This window comes from Xyrauchen texanus, chromosome 35, assembly GCF_025860055.1.
Source record: "Xyrauchen texanus isolate HMW12.3.18 chromosome 35, RBS_HiC_50CHRs, whole genome shotgun sequence".
In the NCBI taxonomy this organism is placed as follows: Eukaryota; Metazoa; Chordata; class Actinopteri; order Cypriniformes; family Catostomidae; genus Xyrauchen; species Xyrauchen texanus.
Window position 1 is genome coordinate 29,140,315 of NC_068310.1, and position 25,826 is coordinate 29,166,140.

General features: G+C 38.0%; 1 protein-coding gene across 2 annotated transcripts; it reads right to left on the reverse strand.

The window, feature by feature from the left end:
- Window positions 1-3,504: 3,504 nt before the first annotated feature.
- On the reverse strand, window positions 3,505-24,929 carry LOC127628811 (general receptor for phosphoinositides 1-associated scaffold protein-like). 2 transcript variants are annotated; one of them, XM_052105719.1, is made up of 8 exons: window positions 24,621-24,929; window positions 19,505-19,557; window positions 17,537-17,591; window positions 11,902-12,004; window positions 8,554-8,647; window positions 7,884-7,950; window positions 6,618-6,684; window positions 3,505-5,230 (listed from the first exon to the last, which is right to left on the reverse strand). In XM_052105719.1, exons 1-8 carry the CDS (start codon window positions 24,831-24,833, stop codon window positions 4,710-4,712), a joined length of 1,173 nt encoding a protein of 390 aa, XP_051961679.1. In that variant the 5' UTR covers window positions 24,834-24,929; the 3' UTR covers window positions 3,505-4,709. The 2 variants fall into 2 exon arrangements, with proteins under 2 accessions (XP_051961679.1, XP_051961678.1); XM_052105718.1 differs by having other exon boundaries at window positions 19,505-19,560.
- Between the last annotated feature and the right edge of the window lie 897 nt (window positions 24,930-25,826).

Below are 25,826 nucleotides of genomic sequence, written 5' to 3' on the forward strand. Positions count from 1 at the left end.
CACTCACATTGCAGGCCTCCCTGCATGTGCTATTAGACCCCTGCAAATAATCCAGAATGCAGCAGCACGTCTGGTCTTTAATGAACCAAAGAGAGCACATGTTACACCACTCTTTGTCTCTCTTCACTGGCTTCCAGTTGATGTACTTATCAAGTTCAAGGCTCTAGTGCTGGCATACAGAACAGTCACTGGGTCTGCTCCAGCATACCTAAAATCCTTTCTGCAGAGCTACATGCCCACTAGAAGCCTTGTTGTACCAACACAAAGAGGCACCAAAAGACTTTCCCGGACTTTCGGCTTCATCATACCACGTTGGTGGAATGACCTTACCAACTCCATCCGTGAAGCTGACTCACTTTCTGGGCCACATACTTGACTTAGTTCTGGCCCAGTATACACCTGGGTCCTCTGGCCCTGATCTGACCCACATATAGACAACAAACAGTTTAATTGTTTTAGTTTAATTTATTTTTGTTGAAGTTCATGAGTTCAAAACAGTTTAAAGGCCTAGTTCACCCCAAAATGAAAATTCTCTCATCATTTACTCACCTTCATGCCATCCCAGATGTGTATGACTTTCTTCTGCTGAACACAAACAATGATTTTTAGAAGAATATCTCAGCTCTATAGGTCCATACAATGCAAGTGAATGGTGATCAGGCCATTGTAGCTCCAAAAATCACATAAAGGAAACATAGAAGTAATCCAAAAGTCTCCAGAGTTTAAATCCATGTCTTTAGAAGCAATATAATAGGTATGGGTGAGAAACAGAACAATATTTAAGTCCTTTTTTACTCTAAGTATCCACTTTAACTTTCACTTTCAGATATAAAAGTAAACAGGCTTCACGTGTGATTTTCAGATGTGAAAGTTAAAGTGTAGATTTATTGTAAAAAGAAAAGGTGTTCACCGTCGGCTTTGAGTGTGTTGACAGTGCTGCACTTTGTGCCGGAATTTGTGCAAATGTGCTTGCTATCTGGGTTGTTATGCAATTGCTGGTGTGTTCTAAGTGGTTGCTAGGGCATAGCTCTGCTGCTGCTAAGGTGTTCCAAGTAAATTTTTCCATGTTGCAAAGCATTTGCTGAAGTGTTCTGAGTGGATGCCAGGGCGTATCTATGCAGTCGTTAAGGCATTCCAAGTGGATTTGTCCATGTTACTATGCATTTGCTTGGGCGTGGTTGCCAGGGCATAGCTATGAAGTTGCTAAGGCATTCTACATGCACTTTAACATGTTGCTATGTGTTTGCTGGGATGTTCCAGTGGTTCCCAGGACATAGCTATGTGGTTGCTAAGGGGTTCTAAGTTGATTTTAGCATCACCTGGACAGGAGAGGTGTCCAAGCCACACCAGCTGACCACTGGTGCTTGGACCCCCCTCTTCTCGATCCACACTACATCACTTGGACCGATCCTTAAGGCACATGGTTTTTCATACCACTGCTATGCAGATGACACGCAGCTATACCCGTAATTCCAGCCTGACGACCCCACCATCTCAGCTCATTTCTCTGCCTGCCTCTCTCAAATCTCGGCCTGAATGATGGACTGGTACCTTCAGCTCAACCTTGTCAAGACTGAACTCCTCGTGATCCCAGCCAACCTGTCTTGTTGACCACAACCTCTCTATTAATTTTGGTTCAACTACACTAATGCCAACCAGGACAGCCTGGAACATGAGAGCTGTGGTGGATGACCAACTTAACTTCAGTGCAAACATCTCATCAACCGCCCAGTCTTTACAACATCAAGACCTTTTCTGTCTGATTATGCTACAAAGCTCTTGGTCATTTCAAGACCGGACTACTGTAATGTTCTGATGGCCAGCTTCACAGCTAGCAAGATTAAGCCACTGCAAATAGTTCAGAATGCAGCAGCACATCTGGTCTTCAGTCAGCCAAAGAGGGCCTTCTTCACACCACTCTTGATTTCACTTCACTGGCTACCAGTAGCTGTCTGCATCAAATTCAAGGCTTTGACTCTGGCCTTCAGGACAGCCACTGGAACAGCACCCTTTTATGTCAATTCACTCCTCCAGGTCTACGTCCCAACTCACACTATGCGGCCATTGAACGAGCAGCAGCTGGTGGTCCTATCACCAAGAGGCACACATCATTACTTTCTCTGTTCCTCTGTGGTTGAATGACATTCAAATCTCCACACGATCTGCTGATACAATCTCAACATCAAAATCCAGCAGAAAACCCATTTGTTCTGTGAGCACTTAACCAATTCACACTAAATGCACTTAATATTTAACAATAAAAAAATGCTATCATCTATACTACTTCAGACACTTTGAGAAATTGGCAGAGCGATACTGAGGATATTGTTTACTTTTGCATGACAATTTGCTTATGTTCCTAATTTGTAAGTCACTCAAATCAAGCCCACCCCCAAGTCACCCCCTGTGATGTTCTGGTCCCTCTGTATAGCTCAGGTCCTTCCTTCAGTGTAAGTCTATGGACTTTTTTTCTCAAGGAAAAAAATCTCCAGTCAGATCCCTTAGGAAAGTAATAGAACACCTCTTAACAACAAGCTTCAAATTTTTAGGTATCGTTTATGTCCTTAGCACAAATGGTGCAGAAGTATAAAACCAAAAAAGCATTAGGGGTTTAGAACAAACCCCTATTAGCAATGTTTGAGCTACTAAGAACAACTAATAAGATAAATATGCATATGAACAAACGATAGTGTTTCCTTCTCTGCCAAGCTCCCATCTCTTCAACTGTGCTAATCACCTCATAGCCCACTGTCAGCCCATTGTTCTATCAAACCATTAAAAGGCCCATTCATGACTTTACTTTGGGTCTCCTAATTATGCATTCATACTTTATACGATCCTGAATTGAAATGGCTTTAGCATTTAAAATCTGTTTAAAAACCCAATTACATCTTCAGCTTAAATCTGACCACATACCCATCTTTGTCAATCAAGAGACAGGTGCAAAACAATAGCTAATCAAGACAGAGAGAGCAAAGCAGTACAGACACCAGTGGATTTCCAAAGAGGCTCTGACGTAACGGGCACCAACTGAAAAGGCAGACAAAAGGGAAATGACGTAAAGAGTCGGAAATAAAAGAGAAGGGGGAGTATTGTTTGACCTGAAAGGTCAGGCGCTACACAGAGGTCATGATGCTGTTTGGGTCTGGTCAGTGCGCCATGGGGGAATGTGTTTGTGCATGCGGGCAGAGGGCAAGGCTTCAGCTCTAACCTAAATGAAGAGAATCGAGGGTTGGGGGCTTGGAATCCTGGGGGTGTAAAAACAATGTAAAAACAAATGATCCAAGCATTACCTACAATGAATTCAATCGAAAACATTGAAGGTTTCTCATTCTCAGGAATGTAACAAACTCCTTCATACTACAAAACACCCACCCACCAACAGGAAGATGTTGTTTTTGAACAATGTTATGAAAGCACATCAGGGTGTAGCCTTTTGAGCAGTCTGTATAATAAGTGCGAAGAAAAATATTTTTGAAAGAAATCAAAATATTTATTTGCACAATAAGAGCACTTATGCTTCAATGTCAGGGAATTTAGTGTGAGGTGCCCTTCTGTACAGGCAACCTGAACGGCAGTAGTATAAAATTCAACAAAGAACAAAAACAAATGAGGAAAAACAAATAACATCCTTTTATTTTCAGTCTATATTTCCAAAAATAGAAAAGTAACTTATGCAGACATGCCAAATAGGCACTCATTAAATATCCTTCGGGACCAAATTATTTACTAATTTCACATATAAACGATCAAATAAAAAAATCCTTCATTTTGTACATCTTAACAAATAATGGAAAAATAAAAAACAGTACTTCACAAAAACAGAGAAAACAAATTAAATAAATAATTTAAACATGACTAAACACATTTACAAACATTAACTTGTTTTATGCAAACAGTGCACAAGGAAATACATTTGTTAGACAATGTTAACAAATGTTTGTGGAATGAAGATATTAAGACACATTGATTGTTGTTTTTTTTGTCCCCAGTGGCATTAAAGACAATTTGTTTGTCAATAATGGTTATATTATTTATAATATTTTAAACAATCTCTCATTATTTTAGACAAACTTGAAGCGTATACATAATATAAAATAATATTATACCAAATATTTCAGGACATCTTTTGATTGTGTGTTTTGTATTTGTATTTCAAAAGCAAGAACTTAAAATTCCAACCAAACTGAACGTTAGAACTGAATGACACAAGAAAACTTCAAAGCCATAGACACTTTTTTCAACATTTCTCCAAGCCAATTTCTAGAATTGAACACTCCTGCAAATTAACATTGATTCCAAGATGGACATGATCTAATCTGGGTTGAATGGGGAAAAAATGTAATAAAAATACAAAACACTACATTATTGACTTTAAACCGATTCATCTTGGGAGTATCACTTTGATATCACTGGATTCTTTCACAAAAAACTAAAACCCAGAAAAACACTATTATTGACTTAACGCCTGATTCATCTTTTGCAGAGTATTACTTTGATGTCACTGGATTCTTTTACAAAAACAAACTAACAAAAAAAAGAAAACAAACACTATTGTTGATTTAAAGCCTGATTTATCTTATGCGAGTCTCGCTTTGATGTCACTGGATTCTTTGGTTTATCTAGGCCTCCAATTTTGGTCTTAAATTTGTATGGTTTTGGATACATTTCTAGTCATTGGGTAAATGAGTCTCTGAATCTCCGTTCTCTCAGAGCTTGCTTTCCTCTTCCTCCAGGGGTCGATTTAGTCCAGGAATGTACTTCAACAGTTTTCGTCTAAAGCTCATCTGTTTGGGTTTACTTTGCAGTGTGCTAAATCCACCAGACTGCTGCTTCTCTCCGTTCGGCATTGAAGACGACGATGTCGCGGGGCCCCTCAGATAGCTGCGCGTACTGGAACTACGAGTCAGCGTGGTCTTAGCTGAAGCAAAAAGCTCACTGGCGGGACGGATGAGCTGTTGATGACCACCTTGACTCTTCTCTTGATCTGCTTCTAGCTCATCATTGCTGGCACTGTTGCTGCCGTTGTTGATGCGGTCACCCTGGAAGATGCAGGTCTGATAGAACGGGTCGTCTTCAGTCGTGGCGGCACTCAGATGGCTGATGCTGCTGCTTGTGCTGCCTGTGCCGCATAATGCACGCAGGGCCGCAGGACTCGGAGCGCCCAGACTGCCATACACACCGGCAGACTCCAGAGACTCGTACACTGCCACGTCACTCATGACGATGCCTGAAATAGAGAAAAGAACAGTGCCATTTAAATGAAGCAAAAACCTCTGAAATGTTTTAAAGAATATTATTTGGTTTATAAGTCCTTTATTAGGTACATTGAGTGTTTAAACACTTAACAAGAATTTTCTTTCCATTGTTGACGTATGTCCAATTGAAACAATGTTGGGGCAGGATATATGGTGCGTTCACTTAAAGGGATAGTTCACCCAAATATTTTAATTTTCTCATCATTTACTCACTTTTATGCCATCCCAGATGTGTGACTTTTTCCATCAGCTGAACCAAATTATTTTTTAGAAGAATTTGTCAGCTCTTTTGGTCCATACACTGCAAGTGAATGGGTGCCAAAGTTTTGAAGCTCCAAAAATCACATAAGGCAGCATAAAAGTAATCCACAAGATAATGATTTAACCACTGGAGTCTTCAGAAGCGATATGATAGGTGTGGGTGAGAAACACTTTTACATTCTTCTTCTTGTTTTTGGTGAGCTGACATTTTTTTCTTAAAATCGTAATTTGTGTTCTGCAGAAGAAAGTAAGTCATACACATCTGGGATGGCATGAGGGCCAGTAAATGAGAATTAAAAAGATTTTGCTGAACTTCCCCTTTAAAATGGTAATAAAATAGCATATATAGTATTAGACAGAAATGTTTGACTGTTGAGGCTGCTGCCATGTTGGCTCTTTACGTTACGACTGTCAAGTCAGCGCTTTCATAGAATTTCAAGTGTACAGTTTATAATTATGGTTTTATGAATGTGAACAGTTTTTACAAGTCAGAATCTTGTAATTACGGTAATTCCGACATGATGAATGCACAGATAACAAAAGGCCTGTTTTTTTACTTTCGTTTTACGTCACAGCCGTGAACCATGATTTGCTATTGCTAGTTATATTAAGGGGAGGAATATTCTCATTCTAGAGAGCATTTGATTGAACAAGGACCGTGAGTGCAACATGAGTCGTCAATTTTTGCATCTTTTTCCTGGAAGCAAAAGACTGTAAATTGAAAATTTCTTTTTAAACTTTGTTAACTTTTTGCTAACAGACATGGTCAAAAGGCCACAAAACTCCAATGTTGATTTCATGGGTTCATACAGGGTATTTAAAAGTATTTAATCTTGTGTTTGTAAGCTTAGGTTTTACTTTGAACTTTAAGCAAACCATCATCTGCTTCTAAACATGTTTCTCATTGCTCTCTTTTTATCACACTCTGTGTACAGTCTGTAACAACCCTCAACACACAGGAAGTGCTTTATTTGATACAGAAAGTGCTCAACGGTCAGGCTGCACATTTCATTTTCAACCTTTTAAACATTATTAAAAAACCTCATTGCGCATAGTGTAAATACTCACATGCCCCATAAAAGCAAACGACAGACTTACCATGTACAAGTCTCTGCTCTTGCACCATTAGAGATCTGTATTCATCCCATTTCTCATGAAGGGTTTGCTGAGGAAGGGAGAGAAATATACAAAAATATTATTTTTAAGTGTCAATCAGCTGGTGTTTTCACACTACTTTTTCCATTATCACACAGAACAGGGAAGTGTGCGGTCAAAGTAGTCAGACTCAACTCAGTTGAGTAAAAGGCTCAAAGCAAAGAGATCGACAATAATTCAAAAGAGAGAGAGAAAACAGAGAGAGAGAGAGAGAGAGAGAGAGAGAGAGAGACTGGTGGGTTTATTTCCGTTAGAATTTTTGACAGTTGGAGTTTGAATTGAACGAGCATTCCATTGGCCCATTTGAATATTCTGTTAATGTAATGATTGCCCGCTGTGTGAAAACTATAAATCCGATCAATTAGAAGACATAGCACACTATTCCAGTCTGTGCAAAGTTTGCTGGCTGTAGCTTGAAAGCTCTAGGAGGAGTTAGTGTTAGAAATGTTGTACTTGGTTTAGGGATTTTGAAAAAACCCTAACAAAGTTTGTAGAATATCAATATGTAATAAAGTTTAGATTTTTCAATTAAGCACTGCTGATTTACCCTCTGTACTTGCATAGTTAAATCATCAGCTCATTTAATATTTAAAACATTTATGAAGAGAGTGGTGCACGACTTGCATACAACGCCAAATTCAAAAGAGCGGACTGTCAAATGAGCATGAGCAAATTTGGATAACATGTACCCTAAATAAATGCATGCGCAATCATTAAAGGAATCTTTTTAGCAAGTGTTAAAAACCACAGCAGTGACTATCAAAAATGATACCGTTTTTCAAAGTTTAATTTAAAATAGACATCGGTCATGCACAAGCTGATGATGCATGTGCTTTGGCAATCATCACAAACCTGACTTCTCATTTTGCTGTCGCTCTAAAAGCAAGAATGACTTCAGGAATGTAAAAATGGGTCTTCTTTGACTGCGCTACATTAGCTGTATTGTGGTATATAAGAGATAAAGACTGGACTGCCATTGCAACAGGTGTGGAGAGAGAGAGAGAGAGAGAGAGAGAGAGAGATAGAGAGAGAGGAAACAGGTGTGGTCAGTGCTACAGTTCAGTGCTAGACTGGGGCAGATGGGTTAAATCTTGTCTTACATTACAACACTAGTAAACATCGCTATATACGAGACACTGTGCTGCTTGATGCGCATGTCAGTGTGTGTGTGTGTGTGTGTGTGTGTGTGTGTGATTTGCATACACTTACTTTTAGATACTGGAGTCGGGCTTCCAATTCCGCTTTTCTTATAGAGTCATTATACACAGTTTCTAACCTAGACACGAGAGCAAACACAGTGTTGCATGACAAAGTCACTTCCTACATTGTGTAGTATTATTGCACATCTTTAACAATTCAAACTACTCTACCAAGAGCATCAAAAGTGACAAACCTACAACAATTAAAAAAAAGCACTGTTTAAAACGTCAGACTTCAGACCACAAACATCTGAATTTGAGCTTGGTGGTGGTAAAACAAAACTCTCCTCACCCCCAGATGTATACGATTTCATGTGCAGCGTTAGTGATGTGGATAAGGGAACCTTTTTTTTTTTTTTGGACCATTGTAAACGCTCATTTACTAAATAAGCCCATGCTATGAAAGTGGAAATAATTGTGTTAAATGCTGTGGAGAGTGAAGGCATGAACTGCACGCCATTCATGTGGTTCACATTCAATTGTCTCCACACTTTATAAAATAGAGTTTAATTTAGGCAGGTCTTTTATCTTCTAATAAAACAGGAATTAAGGGGAAGGAGAGAGTGTGGTTCCAGTAAAGTAATAGCTGATCTAATTCTCTATGCTTTTTTAAAAAGATCAGAAAAGTCATTTTTATTTACCCAAGAAGGCTGCTTTGGGGATATGCGATGTCCACTTACTTAATATTGTTGCCTGATGATTTAATGAGTTCAACGAATTGTTTATGGCGAAACCCTTCCACTGGAGTGTCGTTTACACTGGAAATTGTGTCCCCTACAAAAGAAGTGCATCAAATTAAGAACAGATCACACATGGGGGGCTGGGTAGCTCATTGAGTACTGACACTGACTACCACCATTTAAACCTGAAAACAAACAGTCTTAAGACTTGCCTGTGTTATCAGTGGGGAAAAAAATGTCATGATGTAAAATGAAGAATAAATCATTCTAGATTCAGCAATATTTCTTGGTCAGTAATCAAATAACAGCTGAAAATCATTTGGAATAGTTTATCTACAATTCAAAAAAATTGTCTCCATTATGGGAATTTATATATATATATATATATATATATAAAACATATGTATATGTGGGTGTTATACAACATATCAGTATGTTTTGTTTTTCTATTGACAGTGTCTTTGACATGCAATGCCATATTTTTAGTTTTCCAGATTAACACTTGGTGGAAATTGAATGTGCAGAATCTGCATTCTTTTCAGCTAGCTCTTAGAGAACAAACAATTCTGCATCCAATACCCTGTTGCCCTGTCCTGGGATCAGTTGGTCCTCAACATAACAATTACCATTCATAGAAAAACTGAGGTCAGATCAGTAGTAAAAAGGAACTCCTACTCGGAGCTACTTTGCGTGTCTGCTGGTTTCACTGCATACATTCCTTGCATGCTTTGCACTATTGTCTTTGTTGGCCGGTCTCTCAAAGACAAGAAAACCCATAACTCTCTGAGGTGAAAAGGAATTGTTGCATTACATATTGATGAGTGTACAGTCTAACCCCCGCCCCTGCAAATGTGCTTCCAATACTCTTTGGTAAACAGAATCCTCCAAGTGTGTGTGTATATGTGTGTATATACATATACATATACATATATATATATATATATATATACACATACACACATACATACATACACACACACACACACACACACACACTCACCTAAAGGATTATTAGGAACACCATACTAATACTGTGTTTGACCCCCTTTCGCCTTCAGAACTGCCTTAATTCTACGTGGCATTGATTCAACAAGGTGCTGAAAGCATTCTTTAGAAATGTTGGCCCATATTGATAGGAGAGCATCTTGCAGTTGATGGAGATTTGTGGGATGCACATCCAGGGCACGAAGCTCCCGTTCCACCACATCCCAAAGATGCTCTATTGGGTTGAGATCTGGTGACTGTGGGGGCCATTTTAGTACAGTGAACTCATTGTCATGTTCAAGAAACCAATTTGAAATGATTTGAGCTTTGTGACATGGTGCATTATCCTGCTGGAAGTAGCCATCAGAGGATGGGTACATGGTGGCCATAAAGGGATGGACATGGTCAGAAACAATGCTCAGGTAGGCCGTGGCATTTAAACGATGCCCAATTGGCACTAAGGGGCCTAAAGTGTGCCAAGAAAACATCCCCCACACCATTACACCACCACCACCAGCCTGCACAGTGGTAACAAGGCATGATGGATCCATGTTCTCATTCTGTTTACGCCAAATTCTGACTCTACCATCTGAATGTCTCAACAGAAATCGAGATTCATCAGACCAGGCAACATTTTTCCAGTCTTCAACTGTCCAATTTTGGTGAGCTCTTGTAAATTGTAGCCTCTTTTTCCTATTTGTAGTGGAGATGAGTGGTACCCAGTGGGGTCTTCTGCTGTTGTAGCCCATCCGCCTCAAGGTTGTGCGTGTTGTGGCTTCACAAATGCTTTGCTGCATACCTCGGTTGTAACGAGTGGTTATTTCAGGCAAAGTTGCTCTTCTATCAGCTTGAATCAGTCGGCCCATTCTCCTCTGACCTCTAGCATCAACAAGGCATTTTCAGCCCACAGGACTGCCGCATACTGGATGTTTTTTCCTTTTCACACCATTCTTTGTAAACCCTAGAAATGGTTGTGCGTGAAAATCCCAGTAACTGAGCAGATTGTGAAATACTCAGACCGGCCCGTCTGGCACCAACAACCATGCCACGCTCAAAATTGCTTAAATCACCTTTCTTTCCCATTCTGACATTCAGTTTGGAGTTCAGGAGATTGTCTTGACCAGCACCACACCCCTAAATGCATTGAAGCAACTGCCATGTGATTGGTTGATTAGATAATTGCATTAATGAGAAATTGAACAGGTGTTCCTAATAATCCTTTAGGTGAGTGTGTGTGTATATATATATATATATATATATATATATGTATGTATAACACACACGTGTGTGTGTGTGTGTGTGTATATATAATATGTTCTATTGTTATAGATATGTTGTATAACACACACATGTGTGTATGTGTATATAATATGTTCTATTGTTATAGATATGTTGTATAACACACACGTGTGTGTATGTGTATATAATATGTTCTATTGTTATAGATATGTTGTATAACACACACGTGTATATCGGAGCCCCGAGTGACCTGTGCAAAAAAAAAATCTAAGAGACTTTCGGCGTGCTTGCGCTGAGAAACTTTCAGCGTCTTGTGCCATGAGAAACCATCAGCGTGCGTACGAGAAACTTCGAGCTAAGAGAAAGTCTCTTAGATTTTTTTTTTTGCACAGGTCACTTCGGGGGCTCCGTATGTATGTGTGTATAATATGTTCTATTATTATAGATATGTTTTATAACACACGTGTGTGTATGTGTATATAATATGTTCTATTGTAATAGATATGTTGTATAACACACACGTGTGTGTGTGTGTGTGTAATATATATATATATATATATATATATATAAAAAGAGAAAAAGTTTGAGGAAAAAAACAAAACAAAAAACAGTATGTTTTACAGTAAGAGTGAAATCGTATCTACAGTGTTCCTGGGTTGAAAAACAGGTAGGCACACGGTCATATTTGCTCTTCCTTAAACAAGAGGTTGCCACTCAACTGTTCTGGTGTTGACAGATAAGATATCCAAATGAGAATGACAGTTGGTCTCCTGAAATATTACTCCCGTGAAGGCAACATATTTTACAACAAAACAGGATATTCAAGAGGTGGATGAAGGAATTTGATCTGCTCAGTTCCTGTTGCTCAAATGGTAGGTCAAGTGTTGTGACCAAAAGGACAAGCGTTCGATTCCCAGGAAACACACAGATAAAATGTACACATTGAATTCACTGTACACCGCTTTGGATAAAAGCATCTGACAAATGCATAAATGTAAATGCAAACATATTCGCTGTGTGACCTTAAGGACCACTCTAAATATTTTTGCCTCCATGTCAAATGCCAATTTAGAGTAGGACTGAAAAAAGCGAACATAACTGTGGTGTTAATGTGAGCACACTTACCAACTTTTAGGCCTGCGAGCTGGGCAGGACTGTCTTTGTGGACTTTGCAAACAAAGGTGCACATCTCCACTGAGTTCTCACTCTGGTTATGCAGCCCGTATGTCTGTAGATACAAAAGCAGATGGTAAACAGGGCTGTCTCGTGCAGAGAGTAAAGATATTTTTAGATATGCAATCAGAATCAAACAAAATTAGTCACACAAACAAAGGTGTCTTTTTGCCATCTCTCACAGAAAGCTGAGGCTTATTGTTCAACAGAGCATTGCTAAATCAGGTTTGATAGTGTTTCTACAGTGGCCGGTGTACTGTGCGGTCTTGACGCTACAATGTGCTCAATGACATGAATGTTGACATGCTCCGTTCACAAAGACTGACTGACAGACCAAATGGCTTGAAAGAAGCCAAACATGATCGATAGCTCCAGGTGGTTTGGTCACATGCAAAACTTCCTTGATCAACAAGCCAAAACGAAACTGGGCCATTTGGAACTCCGGGGTTTTGTTGTTATTGAACTGTCTACAAGGTTCACTTGACCAAAAAAATGTAATTAAAATAATCTCTGGAAAAAGGCTACTAAAACAATATAATACATGAGGAAGAGGGGAGAAGGAAAAAAAAAAAGGAAAAAAAAATATGGGAGAGTGGGCATTAATTTATTCAGTTGGAATTGATTGGATAGTGAAAAGTGATTTCTATATGACAGGTGACTGGAGGGAGGGCAAAATAAGAGGGTTTGTTGACATCAACTGAAAAGGAAAGTTATGATAGAGCTGGAGCAAGTAATTACAATTTGATGACAGATAACAAAAACAAACTTTCTTTTTTTATTTATTTTTATTAAATAGTGCACCGTTGAGTAGTTCACAATAAGACTAGAGACCTGGATTAAGAAAATAAATAAAGACTCCTTTAGATCATTTGATGGTAATTTTCCTGTGTTGACGATGTATTCCCGATTGAAACAGGAATTTTGGATTATATAAGTCAATAAGCCTTTAGTTGGATGAATCATAATTTGCTATTTGCACATTGGTTGCAGTTAATATTAGTGTGAGGGAAATTGCCATTTTAGAGAGCATTCGAATGGTCCACACTGTGTAATTAAAGTCATCAATATGCCATTTTTGGTCAGTTTTCCCAAAAGAGAGTGACTGTAGATTTTAAATGTGTATATCTGCTAAAGGTTCATTTTATACATTTTTATAAATATAATAGATGGCTAGTAGATGGCTTCAAAAGTTAATACACATGGACTAAAAGCCACAAGACTCCAATTCTGACATTCGTCACTTTATGCGTATTAAATATGCTCCTCATCTGCTGCGTAACATTTGTGTGACTAAAGCCTTGTTTCACGAGTAAGTGAACCACCACGGAACACGGAACCATCAATGATCTGCTCCAATCTAATGTCTGGGGCACACACATAAACTAGGCTTTCCTTGATATCGCGGTGCACACGACAAAACTGATGCAACCCATTTGAATTCTAGTCAGAACTGTCTAGTTTAGAGCACTATGGAGGAAGTCAAACCTTGCAAACAGCTAGACAGCCCCAACATGTTAACAGCACTGCAGAGCAACATGAAGTTATGCAGCAAAATAAAGGGTTTTTCAAAAGTAGTAGTTAACTTTTCAAAATGTGTTTAAGAGATTATTTTTAATAAAATATTAAAAAGTATTTTTATAATGCCTATTTTTTTTTTTTTTTTTTAAATTATGCACTACATTGACCTAATATATGGCATTGCACTGTAAATATAAGGGCAAGTACATGAAGGGCTTTGAAGTCTGGACCTCCAAAACGTATGGACAAATTATGGACAAAGTTTTATTCCCAGTTAATATATGGGTTGCTACTTGAGGTCCAATAGAAAATCTGGGTCCTGAAGCAAAACCAGTTAAGAACCACTGCTGTACTGTTTAGCCACTCTGCGATAAAATGCCTCAAGTCTACTGCAAATGACTTGCAGTCTGATATCCATGTGAACTGTGTGAATGAGTTTGAGCGGTGTTGTCTCATAGTAGTGTGAGATATTTCAGAGCAAATACTCAAGCCCGAGAAAGTGATGCACCACCACAGAGCAAGAGAAAGAAGTAAAACAAAGCAGTAAAAAGGACTCCATCAGATTATCAGTGACACTTAAATATGGAAAACACAGGCTTTAGTTTCCGGCTTTAGTTTCCGCCTTAATTGTGATCAGTAGCTCATGTTGCGTCGGACACATTGTACAAAGATCAACTGATATACTGGAGCCTTTATTCTATGGGAAATCATTTGGTAGGGTTGTTTGCATTTTGGTGCCTATGGTATCAGTGGTACTTTGATTCAGCAACATGTGCATATTCAAATAAGCATCACTACTCTTTGCGTAGTTTACTGATGTGCATTGGAGCATAAACAATGTTTGCTGGCACTCAATGTTTTATCACCATGGAGATTCGCTATGGCATGTTGCTCTCAGACTCATGATGTTCAAACACTTTCACAATGAATTAAATTATCTTTGGTGTGAGATATGCGTAGGAATGCCTTATCACGACAGCACTGAGGATGACAGATGCTGATACTTGTTTCCTGTACTGAAACTCAAAACTATTGTTGAGGTTAACAGCCGTGTCAGCTGAGGACACCCCTAAACCTCAGTCTGTCATACAGAAAGGTGAATTTGACTCAACTCAAGCTGACATTCTTCACTGGGACAGTCGCAAGAAAACACATCATTCTGCACATACATAATGGAATTTTTTTAGGTTTTTCGAAATCTCTATGAGGGATTACGAAGAAGGCATCCCCTATTAGAGATATGAAAAACTCAACCTGGTTGGATAGAATTACATTACAACACATATATTTTTGCTAAATTAATTTTATGCGGTTTTGGTATGAATCATAGGAGTTTCCTGGTGAAATGAACACTAGAGGCTCTACAACAACAATAGCTTTTATTCACTTTCACACAATCACATGTAAAATGCTAGATTATTAGTTCATTAGACACTTTTTACCATGTTCCTCTCACAATGCTAAATTATATATTTATTTATGAAAAAAAAAAAACGCTTAATATAGTGCATTACTTGTAAGGAGATACATTTTAAGGTTTGCAGTACATAACACACTACATTTACAAGCTTGTTCGTACGCAAAAAAATTATGCAGTAGCTCAAATGATAGAGTGTTGCTCTTGTGATGGAAGGAACCGGGGTACAAGTCCTGAAGTACTCGCAATTGACAAGTGACTCAAAATTAGGGCTGCAACTAACGATTATTTTGCTAATTATCTTTGATTATTTCTACGATTAATAAAGCGGATAAATAAAAATGTTATTTTCTGTATTTTCTTAGAAGTTAGAAACCGATATCCATGAAAACTGCACAATTATTTGCATTAAAACAGAAATTGTGGTATGATGTTGGACAGTGTCAAAATGATTGTGTTCCCCTTCTCAATTGCGATCGGTTTGATTGACACAGGTGCACGTGTTCCCATGGTCATTAGAGTTTAACCGAGACACGCTTGTTGAAAGAACAAACAGTTTTGTGAAATATGTGGCCGATTTTGAATTCATAACATGTTTACATTATACAACATAGAAAATAGCAGCAAAATGTAAGGGATGTGCTGGAGACAATTTTGTTTTTCAAACAAGTTTCATAATGCAACACATTTTTCACTTGGCTGTGAAGTGACGTCACTGATGGAGCTTCTTCGTGCTTACCACAAATATCCAACTTATTTATATGAAATTCATTGTCGATTATGGATAATTACCAATTTGATCGATTAGTTGTTGCAGCCCTAGTCGAAAGTGTCAGAACTACCACGAATTAACATGGTTGATTCAGCAATTCTGTTTTTCATTTCACATTTGCTTTTTATGACACTTTCAGTTAGGTTTAGGATTAAGGTAGGGAGGTTGGTTTTGTTGACTTAAATACGCAGATTATTTTTTTACAATTTATTTACTTTTTTTCCTCCAATGTTCTCTGTAATTTGGAATGTGCAATTCGTCGTGGCGGAGGACGAATCTCAGTTGCCTCCGCCTCTGAGACAGTCAATCCACGCATCTTATCACGTGACTTATTGAGTGCATTACCACGGAGATGTAGTGCGTGTGGAGGCTTCATGCTATTTATGCGTGGATGCCACGGAGACTCACCACACACCCCACTGAGAGCGAGAACCACATTATAGCGACCACGAGGAGGTTACCACATGCGACCCTACCCTACAGCATATAAACGTATAAGAAGCAGCATATAAGATATTTAGACTTGTTTTTAGAGAATAGATCTTGAATATAAGTATATATTACTGCACTCGCAGAAGTATAATCAAGTGAAAAAATACACTTCTATACAAAATAAACATATTTTAAGATAAATTCTCTTAAAGCAAGTCTAAATATAATAACTTATATAATATATGTTGCTTCAAGTAAATGTATCTTGTTTTAAGTTGTTTTAAGACAAAAACACTTGATAACAATAGGATTTTTTGGAGTGAATTTCTTTACGGAATTAAACTTAAAAGTATTTTTTAATTCAGTGAATGTCTTTGAAGTATTTTTTGTTGTTGTCCTCTTTATTGTTAGTAAGCATGTTTAATACAAATTTTAAGTTGGGCACAAGCTGAACAATCAGTTAAGAGCTAATGATTAATTGTTGCATTAAACACTAAAACAATCGTTCAATAATCCTCATATTCCTGCAATTTTTTGTTTTACTTTTCAGACATTTTAACCATTTCAAACGTGTTTTAAAATGTTTGGAATCATCTGCTTCCTTCCTCTTCCCATGCAGTTAAAACATTTACATTAAGTAACTAGCACCTGAGGAGATGCAAAGAAAATACATATTTACATAGCGGCCAGCCAGCCATATCCTCTCTGCCAGGGGACTCTGAAAACATTTTTGACTAAAGCACGCTATCACATAAATTAATTTCTGGATGTGTTGCCTCTCTTATGACAGAAACTTGATATCATATCCTGTACTAGAGGACAAGGCAGGAAAGGAGGGGTCCCCATCCTGAATTCAAACTCTTATACATTACTAAATATAAACTAGCTATCTGGTACATTCATAACGAATGACACACTGCTGTGAAGTGGGTTGAATAACTATTAATGTTTGTAATCAGTTCCACGTTCAGGAACCAGGCTTTGATGAGAGCATTGTGAAGGACAAACAGACAAAAAAAATAAAATAAAAAAAAAATAAAAGATTTGTGTTTCTGCCAAAACTACTGAGGGATCTGAAAAGACATGCTGAAACCGTGCCCACTTGTGTGGAGGCCTTCACAATGGATACACTTTTGCTAATAGTTATTTTAACCAGTTTCTGTTCAAACAAGGTCAAATAAACACAGGTGCCATCACTATACAGTGAGACCTTCTACATAGTCTTGTTAATAAAGAAACAATTAACAATGAAAAGATCCTTCAGCCAAGGTCTTTGCTTTTATTTAATCCTAGACAGCCCACACGCATCTACATGCTAAATCCCTTTTATTAACTTTTGCATCAGTCATTCATCACTTTTTTTAGACATAAGTCCACATTCATCACCTTTCATCAATTGAAATAAAACAGGCCCATGTATGGTGACTGAGTTTTTGAATTCCTCTTACCTGGATCTCAAAGCCAAAAGCCTCTTCCTCTTTTTTCTCCAGAATCACGATTTTCCTGAAAGGAAAATTCAGGGAAAAATTCTTCTGTTAATATGAACAGGAGAAAGGACTGAAATGGTCTTATTAAATCGAGGGACTGAGCTCTTGATTAATGGTGATGGTTTAAGTGAATATGATGATGAAAGAACACATTTCACAGGAAACACGTAATCCACCAATGATATTGCATTATTTTAGAGATCCGTCTGCATGGCGTAAACAGAAACGTGTTTGCAAAAGAAGGTTTATAAAAAAATTAAAAAAAAATACAAATAAAAAAAACACATTTCTCATGACTGTTTTGACAAACTCTGACAGAAAAAAAATATTTGGTTCTCAGTAGCAGCGCTGGCCGATATATTGATTATTCATTATATAGTAGCGATAATTTTGATGGCAATAAAAAAAAACTTAAGCAACATAGTAAATGTCTAAAATGTCTGATTTTAATGTGTTCTTTGTTTGGCCAAAATATAATAATATATGTAGGTAAATATTACAGATTTTTACTGTATTTTACTTATTATATTAAACATTCTGAATCAATTTGACAGCAACGGCATTTTAAAACAGTCACGTCACAACTTGTATTATTGTGTACGAGACGGTGAAATCTTAAGATATTGTATGACTTGGATCGGACCAACCAATCAATAAACAGAATTTTAAATTGATATATTACATGTATCAAATTTCAACTAACCTCCTATCCAACACTTTCTTATAAGATAGGAAACGTCTGAGAACAAATCTGATTACCATACTTATTTATTTATGACTGATGTCAATAACCTGTACGCTTCCCTCGATCCAAACACAATGTTTTCTTTCTTCTGTGAAACACCAAAGTTTATTTCCAATTAAAATCATGGTTAGGGTTTGGGTAAGGGGTTAAGGCCCAGGTATACTTCGTTTTTGCATGACCTTGTTGCCTTTGCGAGTATACTCTTCTAACGAACACGTTTGATGCATGCCCACTACAACTTCTTTGTTACACTCTTTTAGTAGAATCAATGGCCGGTGCACGCACAGACAATGACCGCATCTGCGAGTCAAGAAAATCTGGCTGGCACGTGGTCCGGACTGGATTATGATGAAATTGACATCACGCATAATGTGTGCGGAGAGCTCCACAACGCTGATGTGCGAAGTATACTTTGGGCTTTAGACTGGATAGTTAGGTTTTGGGTTTCTGGTCAAACTAATAACATCGTTGGTAGGTTTGATTATTTTTTCTATGGGAGAATAAGTAGTCCATTTCGGTGCAAGCCAACTCATTTCAACTTTCAGCCCCCCCCCCACCAAGTTCAATAACAAGTGCCTGAAGACATGAACTTCTGCCATATAGATGCAATTTAAACTATTAGTGCAATACCTTCACATGACTTCTGGTAAGAGGGCTAATATCAGACATGTCTAGTCATGTCTAGACAGTTAAGCAATGAGCCAATCTCTGGATTCAGACATGTCAGTCATTAATATAACCCTAACATGACAAGTGCCCTGTGTTTCCAAAAGCACTCATGCATCATTAGGCTGTCATGAATTATGGATAAGTACATACTAAATTATAACAATAGATGCATATTGTGAAGAAAAACCATACCTGACCATCTGTCCAATCCAAAACACACACTTTTCATTCATTGATTCATTCAACCCATCTTCAATCTTTTAGTCTTCTGAAAAGAGGCCTAAAGCAATCATTGTAAAGACTATAGATATATGTTGATAACTATACTGAATGAGGGCTTGTTCCAGGGTGTTCATTTTTATTCCATGACACCTGGCAGAAAGGTGTGAATGACTATCATCTGACGTTTTCTTAACAGTTGCAATAAACAGTGTATTTTAAGAAAATAACCATGACGCATTCACCAACCAATCAAATATGAGTGGGCAGAAGAAAAAATATAGTAGCAATCTTACCTTTGCAGTTCTGGTGACTGAGTGAGGGGCTTCCATTTCTGCAGCCCTCCGTTCTGCTTAGAGAGAGAGAGAGAAGATGGACATATTAGAATCTGTATCAGAATTGAGGTTTGAAATATATGCCCTGGTTTTGTACTTGGAATGCCCCCAGATAAACAGGTTAAATAGAATGCATGAATGCGTATGCTGGTAAACAGATCAGATATCACCACAGACATAACCTGAAATGCATGTCTGTCAGCTCTCATGTCACATTACAGTTTTTGTCATTTACATAAGTCTACATTTTATTTGTTTGTGAGCTCCATAGGAGCTGAACCGATGACCTTTACCAACTGAGCTGCAGGAACCTCATTAGTTCTCAAAGTTTTTCTGTTTCATCCTTGAATTGCCTAAATCTGCATACTTTTAAGTTTCTGGCTATGAAATTATTGCATCTCCAGACAACTGATACACTTATCGGTTTGTGTCTCAAAGATGCGGGCAGCTCTGCACAGGTTACGCTCTCTTGATCGAACACAACTCCTGTCATGTGCTAAAAATAACTGCAGTGATGTAGGCCGATAAGTTTGAAAACTCAACTCAAACTGCACAACAGACATAAGAATTCATTCATTTTATGCCTGTTCTGACAGACACCCATTCACCCAGGCTCTACCTCAAAGCATTAACAACTTCTGCTCCCCACAAAGCGCACTTTGTTTCCGAATCCTCCTAAGCTAGTAAAACATTGCCTTTTTTTATTTTCTTACACTTTGCGAATTGTCGCGGGGTCCCTCAATGACTTCATTTATTTCCAACCAACTAAGAGGGTCCCTTAGGGGCAGTTGGATTGGGCGCCAAAGCTCTTAGCAGCACAATACCCTGTTGTGGGCCAGCGTTCACACGGAGTGTAGGAGTTTCCATACAGAGAGCCGTTCATAAGCCTGCCCTGCTCTACAATCCAAAAGCATGTAGTGTAGTACTCTGCTCTGAGCAAGCTTTGTTTATGCCTAATTTCTGTATGTAAAAACAACAATTATATGCTATTGGCTTGTTTCTATGTGTCAAGCAGGAAAGATGGAAAATGCTGCATTTGGAGGAGGTAGGATGGAACTTTCCTGGACCTTAAATGGTCCATTCATACAAAAACACTGTTGTATAAGCCATTAACTGATAAAGCAGCAAGGCACCAAGTAAGCTGCCTTAGTTTTCGGATGCAGCCTATATTTTCGTCTTGTTCATTGCCATATGCAATTTAAACGCTTAGCACCACACGTTTCTTCCTTACAATGACTTATTAGGAGGGCATACCCACTTAAGCGGTCACAGAAACAAAAGTTTGGCACATATGAACTAGTGATAGACCGATATATACTGTAGACCAGGGCTAAAATTTCCAAAAAGCATTGTAAGATATGAGAATGCTGGATATGATCTCAGACCATCTCAGGATGCAACTACATAGGAACTGCAGATCAATTGTCATAATTTAGCACAACCTCAGAAATGGTTCTTGAACAAGATGATTCTCTTCAGTGCTTGTCTACTCTTTAGCCTATATTTGAATGATACAAAATTAGCATTATGATAATAATAATAGCCTGGTGTTATATGCTTTATTCTAAAATAATATTATTGAAATATATATATATATATATAAAATCTAAGCAGTTGGTAAAATTGCCATTTACCACTACTGTGGCTGGTGGGCAAAAAAGTAAATTTCATTTATCAGAATTGATTTTTTTTTTTTACTTATTAAAAAACCCATTTGGGTTAGCCACTAATATAAACACAATTCTGGTTTTAGATTTTTACATAATACTACTTTAGAAACGTGTAAAACAAATAACATACTTAAATGAAAGTCAGTAACTGTAATTGGATTAGCCTACTAGAATTAAAAATGTAAGGAGTTTCATTACTTTACTACAAATTAAGTATTTACTTTGTAATCAGGTTACACCCAAATCTGTTCACTACAATGACCAAACAAGCATATTCAATTCTGCCACCAATTCAAACATTTAATTTTATTCATCCAAAATAAATTAATCAGCAACACTGCCTTAAGATCACCAACACATCCTTAATCAAATATGTTTGATGTAGTTTTGGTTGCATCACCAGGCAGCTACCCAGTTCTGCAAAGAGGAAGATCATATCAGACCTATTTAAACTTCAAGAGCCTGGAACAAACTAATTTGACCCCAGGTCACTACAATGACCAAACAAGCTTCTTCAATTCTGCAGTAAATTCAGTTCCACAGAGAACTGCCATTTTCAGGCTCAATTTCTGAGTAAAAAAAAAGAAGACATTTCTATTGACTGCTCGTCATGAAAATGGGCCCCACCTAGAGGTCTGCAACCCGACCCGGGCCTGACGGGACCAGAGAACCCGATGAGCCAGGTTTGGGTACATTTTTCAAGTAGGACTTCTGGTTTCGTGCATGCGCTCTCACTCACAGACAAATGCAAATGAACGAGTTAGGTGGTGTTCACACAGAATGTATTTTTGTGAGCATCTGTTGTGTTTTCCCATTGTTTAAACACATGCTGGATGAATCGCGTCTCGCTTTTTCTTCAGCGTCTCGTATAGGACCGGCACATTTTAAACGCAGAACATAAAATTGTCAAAACCTCATGTTGAAACACCTGCTTCATTCTTTATGCTGCATCTAGATTGTTTTTAGCACAGTTGTTACAAAGATTCAACAATCTGAACAAGTTCAGGCTGCATAGAAGGGACTTTTGCATTGTTTCATATTATTGCAGATAGTGCTGCACCAAGTGAAGTTTCAGACAAGAAATTACCCACATAACTGTTTAAATGTTTATTTAAAAAATTAAAATTAAAACAAAGTTGGCCATAAAATTTACAAATATTTATATATGTACAAGTAATTATAAATGTACCTCTTAAAAACTAGAACTTTGCCTATTTTGCTCATATTTTCACATCCGTAGTGTTTTAATTCCTTCCCAAGATTATTCTTGAGAAAAAGTGAAAAGTCCTATGCTTTGACAAGTGTGGTTTTTGCTATCCTTTAAAAAAAAAGTAAGCCTTAAAGACTCAGCCACAAAGTAATATTTTTCATTATTTATTTTTTACATTTTTATCAGCAATGAACATTTTTTAGCAAGCCACACTTCAACTTCCTGCGGTATTAATAAATTATGCAAATGACTATGTACTGCTCATTGCTTTACTGTTTGCAGATTGTATTTATTATGCCGTTATTGTATTTGTTGTAACTCGCAGTTATTTGTCATTTTGTGATTATTCAGAGCTCATCTAATACTTAATATGTTGTCTTTGGTTGTCACCATTGTGATTTGTAAGTCAAATAAGGAGGTCTATGCGAGGTAAGGAATTCATGCACACGTACGGAATGCGCCATGATGTGTAAATAATTCCAAAATAAAAGTAATTACAATTTTTCAAAATAAAAGCCATTGTGTTGACTTTACCTTAGTGTTTTATTGAATACTCCCTCTTTAATGGGGTCCGCACGAAGCACGTTGGAGTCCAGAGCGGACATCTATATAGCCTGTAGAACGGGTCGTACTTGCAGCAAAATTACCCAGCGGCCCACTGGGAAAATGCCCGGAGCTCCCGACGGCCAGTTCGCCCCTACCCTGAACCTTTGGTCAGGCTCCATAAAATGCCCCCACAGGAGCAGGGACAGATATAACCTGCTTTACAGTGTCTCAAGAGAGTTAGGGGGGTCAAACCTGTGTGTGGGTGGTCCAAGACCGGTAAACACTTTACACCATGAATGACCATGAAACACACTTCATTGTGTGTGAACTCTAGAGTCAGACACAATCAAGGCTCACATCTTTATGGGCAAAGCCCTGGAGAGGGCTTTTGCTAAACTACTTTTGCTAAAGCTGTGTACAGTGTAGAGTTGTCCAGCAGATGAATGACTCCCTTTGGATTTGGAGGAAAGAATGACTTTACATCATAACATAAGTAACCTAATGTGTATAGTGATGACTAAAACTCATGCAGAAGTGAAAAACTGAAGTCAGACCTCAAGTTTCGCATGACTGCTCACACGTATACATGTTAATGAGGTTTATCAGAGGAAGAGCCACGTGCTGCGCGTCACACATGCTAAATGCCAGGCAGGTGTGAACCAGCGCAGGTGAAAACATTCCTTGTATTCCAAGTAAAGTGTGACAACTGCTTGCAAGCCATTCTGTCCAATCGGACCACACAATAAGATGGTTTAGGAAGTCTCTTGACTACCTAATTGAGTCCAACTAGTCCACTGATTGTATATAAAGTGACTTGGTGAGGAACTCCACTTATCAGCCTCGAGTGGTGCACGCGCACAGCTGCTGTTTTTAATTAAAGCAAACGTATCACAGCACTGTTGTTGAAGTGCTTTAAAGAATATTCAATACAAGTTAAGCTCAATCGACTGCATTGATGGCATAATGTTGATCACCACAAATGTATTTCTATTCGTGCCTCATTTTCTTTAAACAATGCATAAATCTGGGTTCCAGTGAGCACTTACAATGGAAGCAAATGAGACCAAGCAGAATATGTTAAAATACAACAGCAATATAAGACATAAACAATATGAGTTCACATCATTTTTGTGTGATAAAAATCGCTCAAAAACAGTTTCTGTCTAAAGATAAATTCAATTTACAACAGTGTTGCCATGGCAACGCATTGCTGTAAACCCTAAAACCGCAAATATAAAGCCTACAAATACGTTAAACAAACGTTACAGCTCATAAATCCTCAAGTTTTAACAGAGGAATTATTGTAAGTGCCTTTATAACATTATAAACGTCATATTTCTGCTTTTACGCCCACCAAATATTGGGCCCCGTTCACTTCCATAGGAAATACCTCAGTAACCTTGATATTAAAATGTGTTCAACTGTAGAGAGCAGATTTAAAAGACAGCAAACGACATTTCCAAGTGTTATTGAACTGACAATAGGGAGTAAATGATGACATATGGGTTCAGTGTTAACAAAATAAACGGCTTAAACTGCAGCTATACTTAATAAGCATCTGCTCTCCATACATTTGAAGGTATGCAACATGCGCGTTTATTAATGTGGACGCTTTCGTCAACGTTTCTTGAACAAAAATTAAGACTCCAACCTTCTTAAAGTTCCTCGGTAAGGTCCCTCCAGAGTAAGCGAGGGTTTTATAATTGTAAACCTCAGACTTTGAGGGTCCACGATCCACAGTCCCACAGCTGTCCGATTTGGAGGACAGAAAGTAGATATCTCCACTGTCATGACACAAGGATCCGCTGTCCGGTTCGTTTGAGTTCAGCTTCATTACACGTCGTCGGAAAGTCATATTTTTCATAGTTCGGTATCGCTAAATAAAACGAGAGTCACGCTGGAAGGAATAACAACGATTGCGTTTGGGAGAAAAGCCTTACTCCCTCAGTTCAAGCAACATCAACGAAGTGTTCAGAAAGACGCGCTTAAGTGAAGGAAATACTTCAGTCCCTCAATGGGGGCGGGACCAAACAATTGGGCTGATACGATTGGACGCGATACACAAAAAAGGTGTTTTTGGGCGCGATCATACATTAGAATTATTTTGCAAACTCAAGTAGTGGTACTATTTACTTACATGTTCATTTAAAGCATTTAGCAGATAGCGAGTGACTGAAATGTTGCTTTAGCTTCACGGTTTTGACTGCAATGGCCTTGAGTCCTGAGTCTATTAAAGGGATAGTTCACCCAAAAATGAAAATTGTCACCCTCAAGTAATCCCGGACGTGTACGACCTTCCTCCTTCTGCAGAATACAATCAAAGATTTAAAAGAATATCTCAGCTCTGTAGGTCCATACAATGAAAATGAATTGTGGCCAGAACTTTTAAGCTCAAAAAAAAGCACATAAATGCAGCCTTAAAATAACCCATGCTACTCCAGTGGCTAAATCTATATCTTCAGAAGAAATGTGATAGGTGTGGGTGAGAAACAGATAAATATTAAGTCCCTTTTTATTATAAATCTCCACTTCCACTTCCACGTTCATCTTCTTTAGTTTTTTTGGTGATTCGCATTATTTGTACATATTGCTACCTATGAGACAGGGCTGGCCAAAGGTTGAGATTTATTGTGACCTTGTTGACTAGCATTGTGAGGACCTAAAGCGCTGAAATATTCTTCTATAAATCTTTATTTGTGTTCTGCAGAAATAAGAAATTCATACACACAACTGGGGTGGCATAAAAATATTTGAAAACGAGTGAAAATAGAATGAGCAAAGGTTAGCTGTTTTAATAAATTACTTTAAGTACTTTTAGCCTAATGAAAATTTTAGGTCATATGCAAACGTATTAATA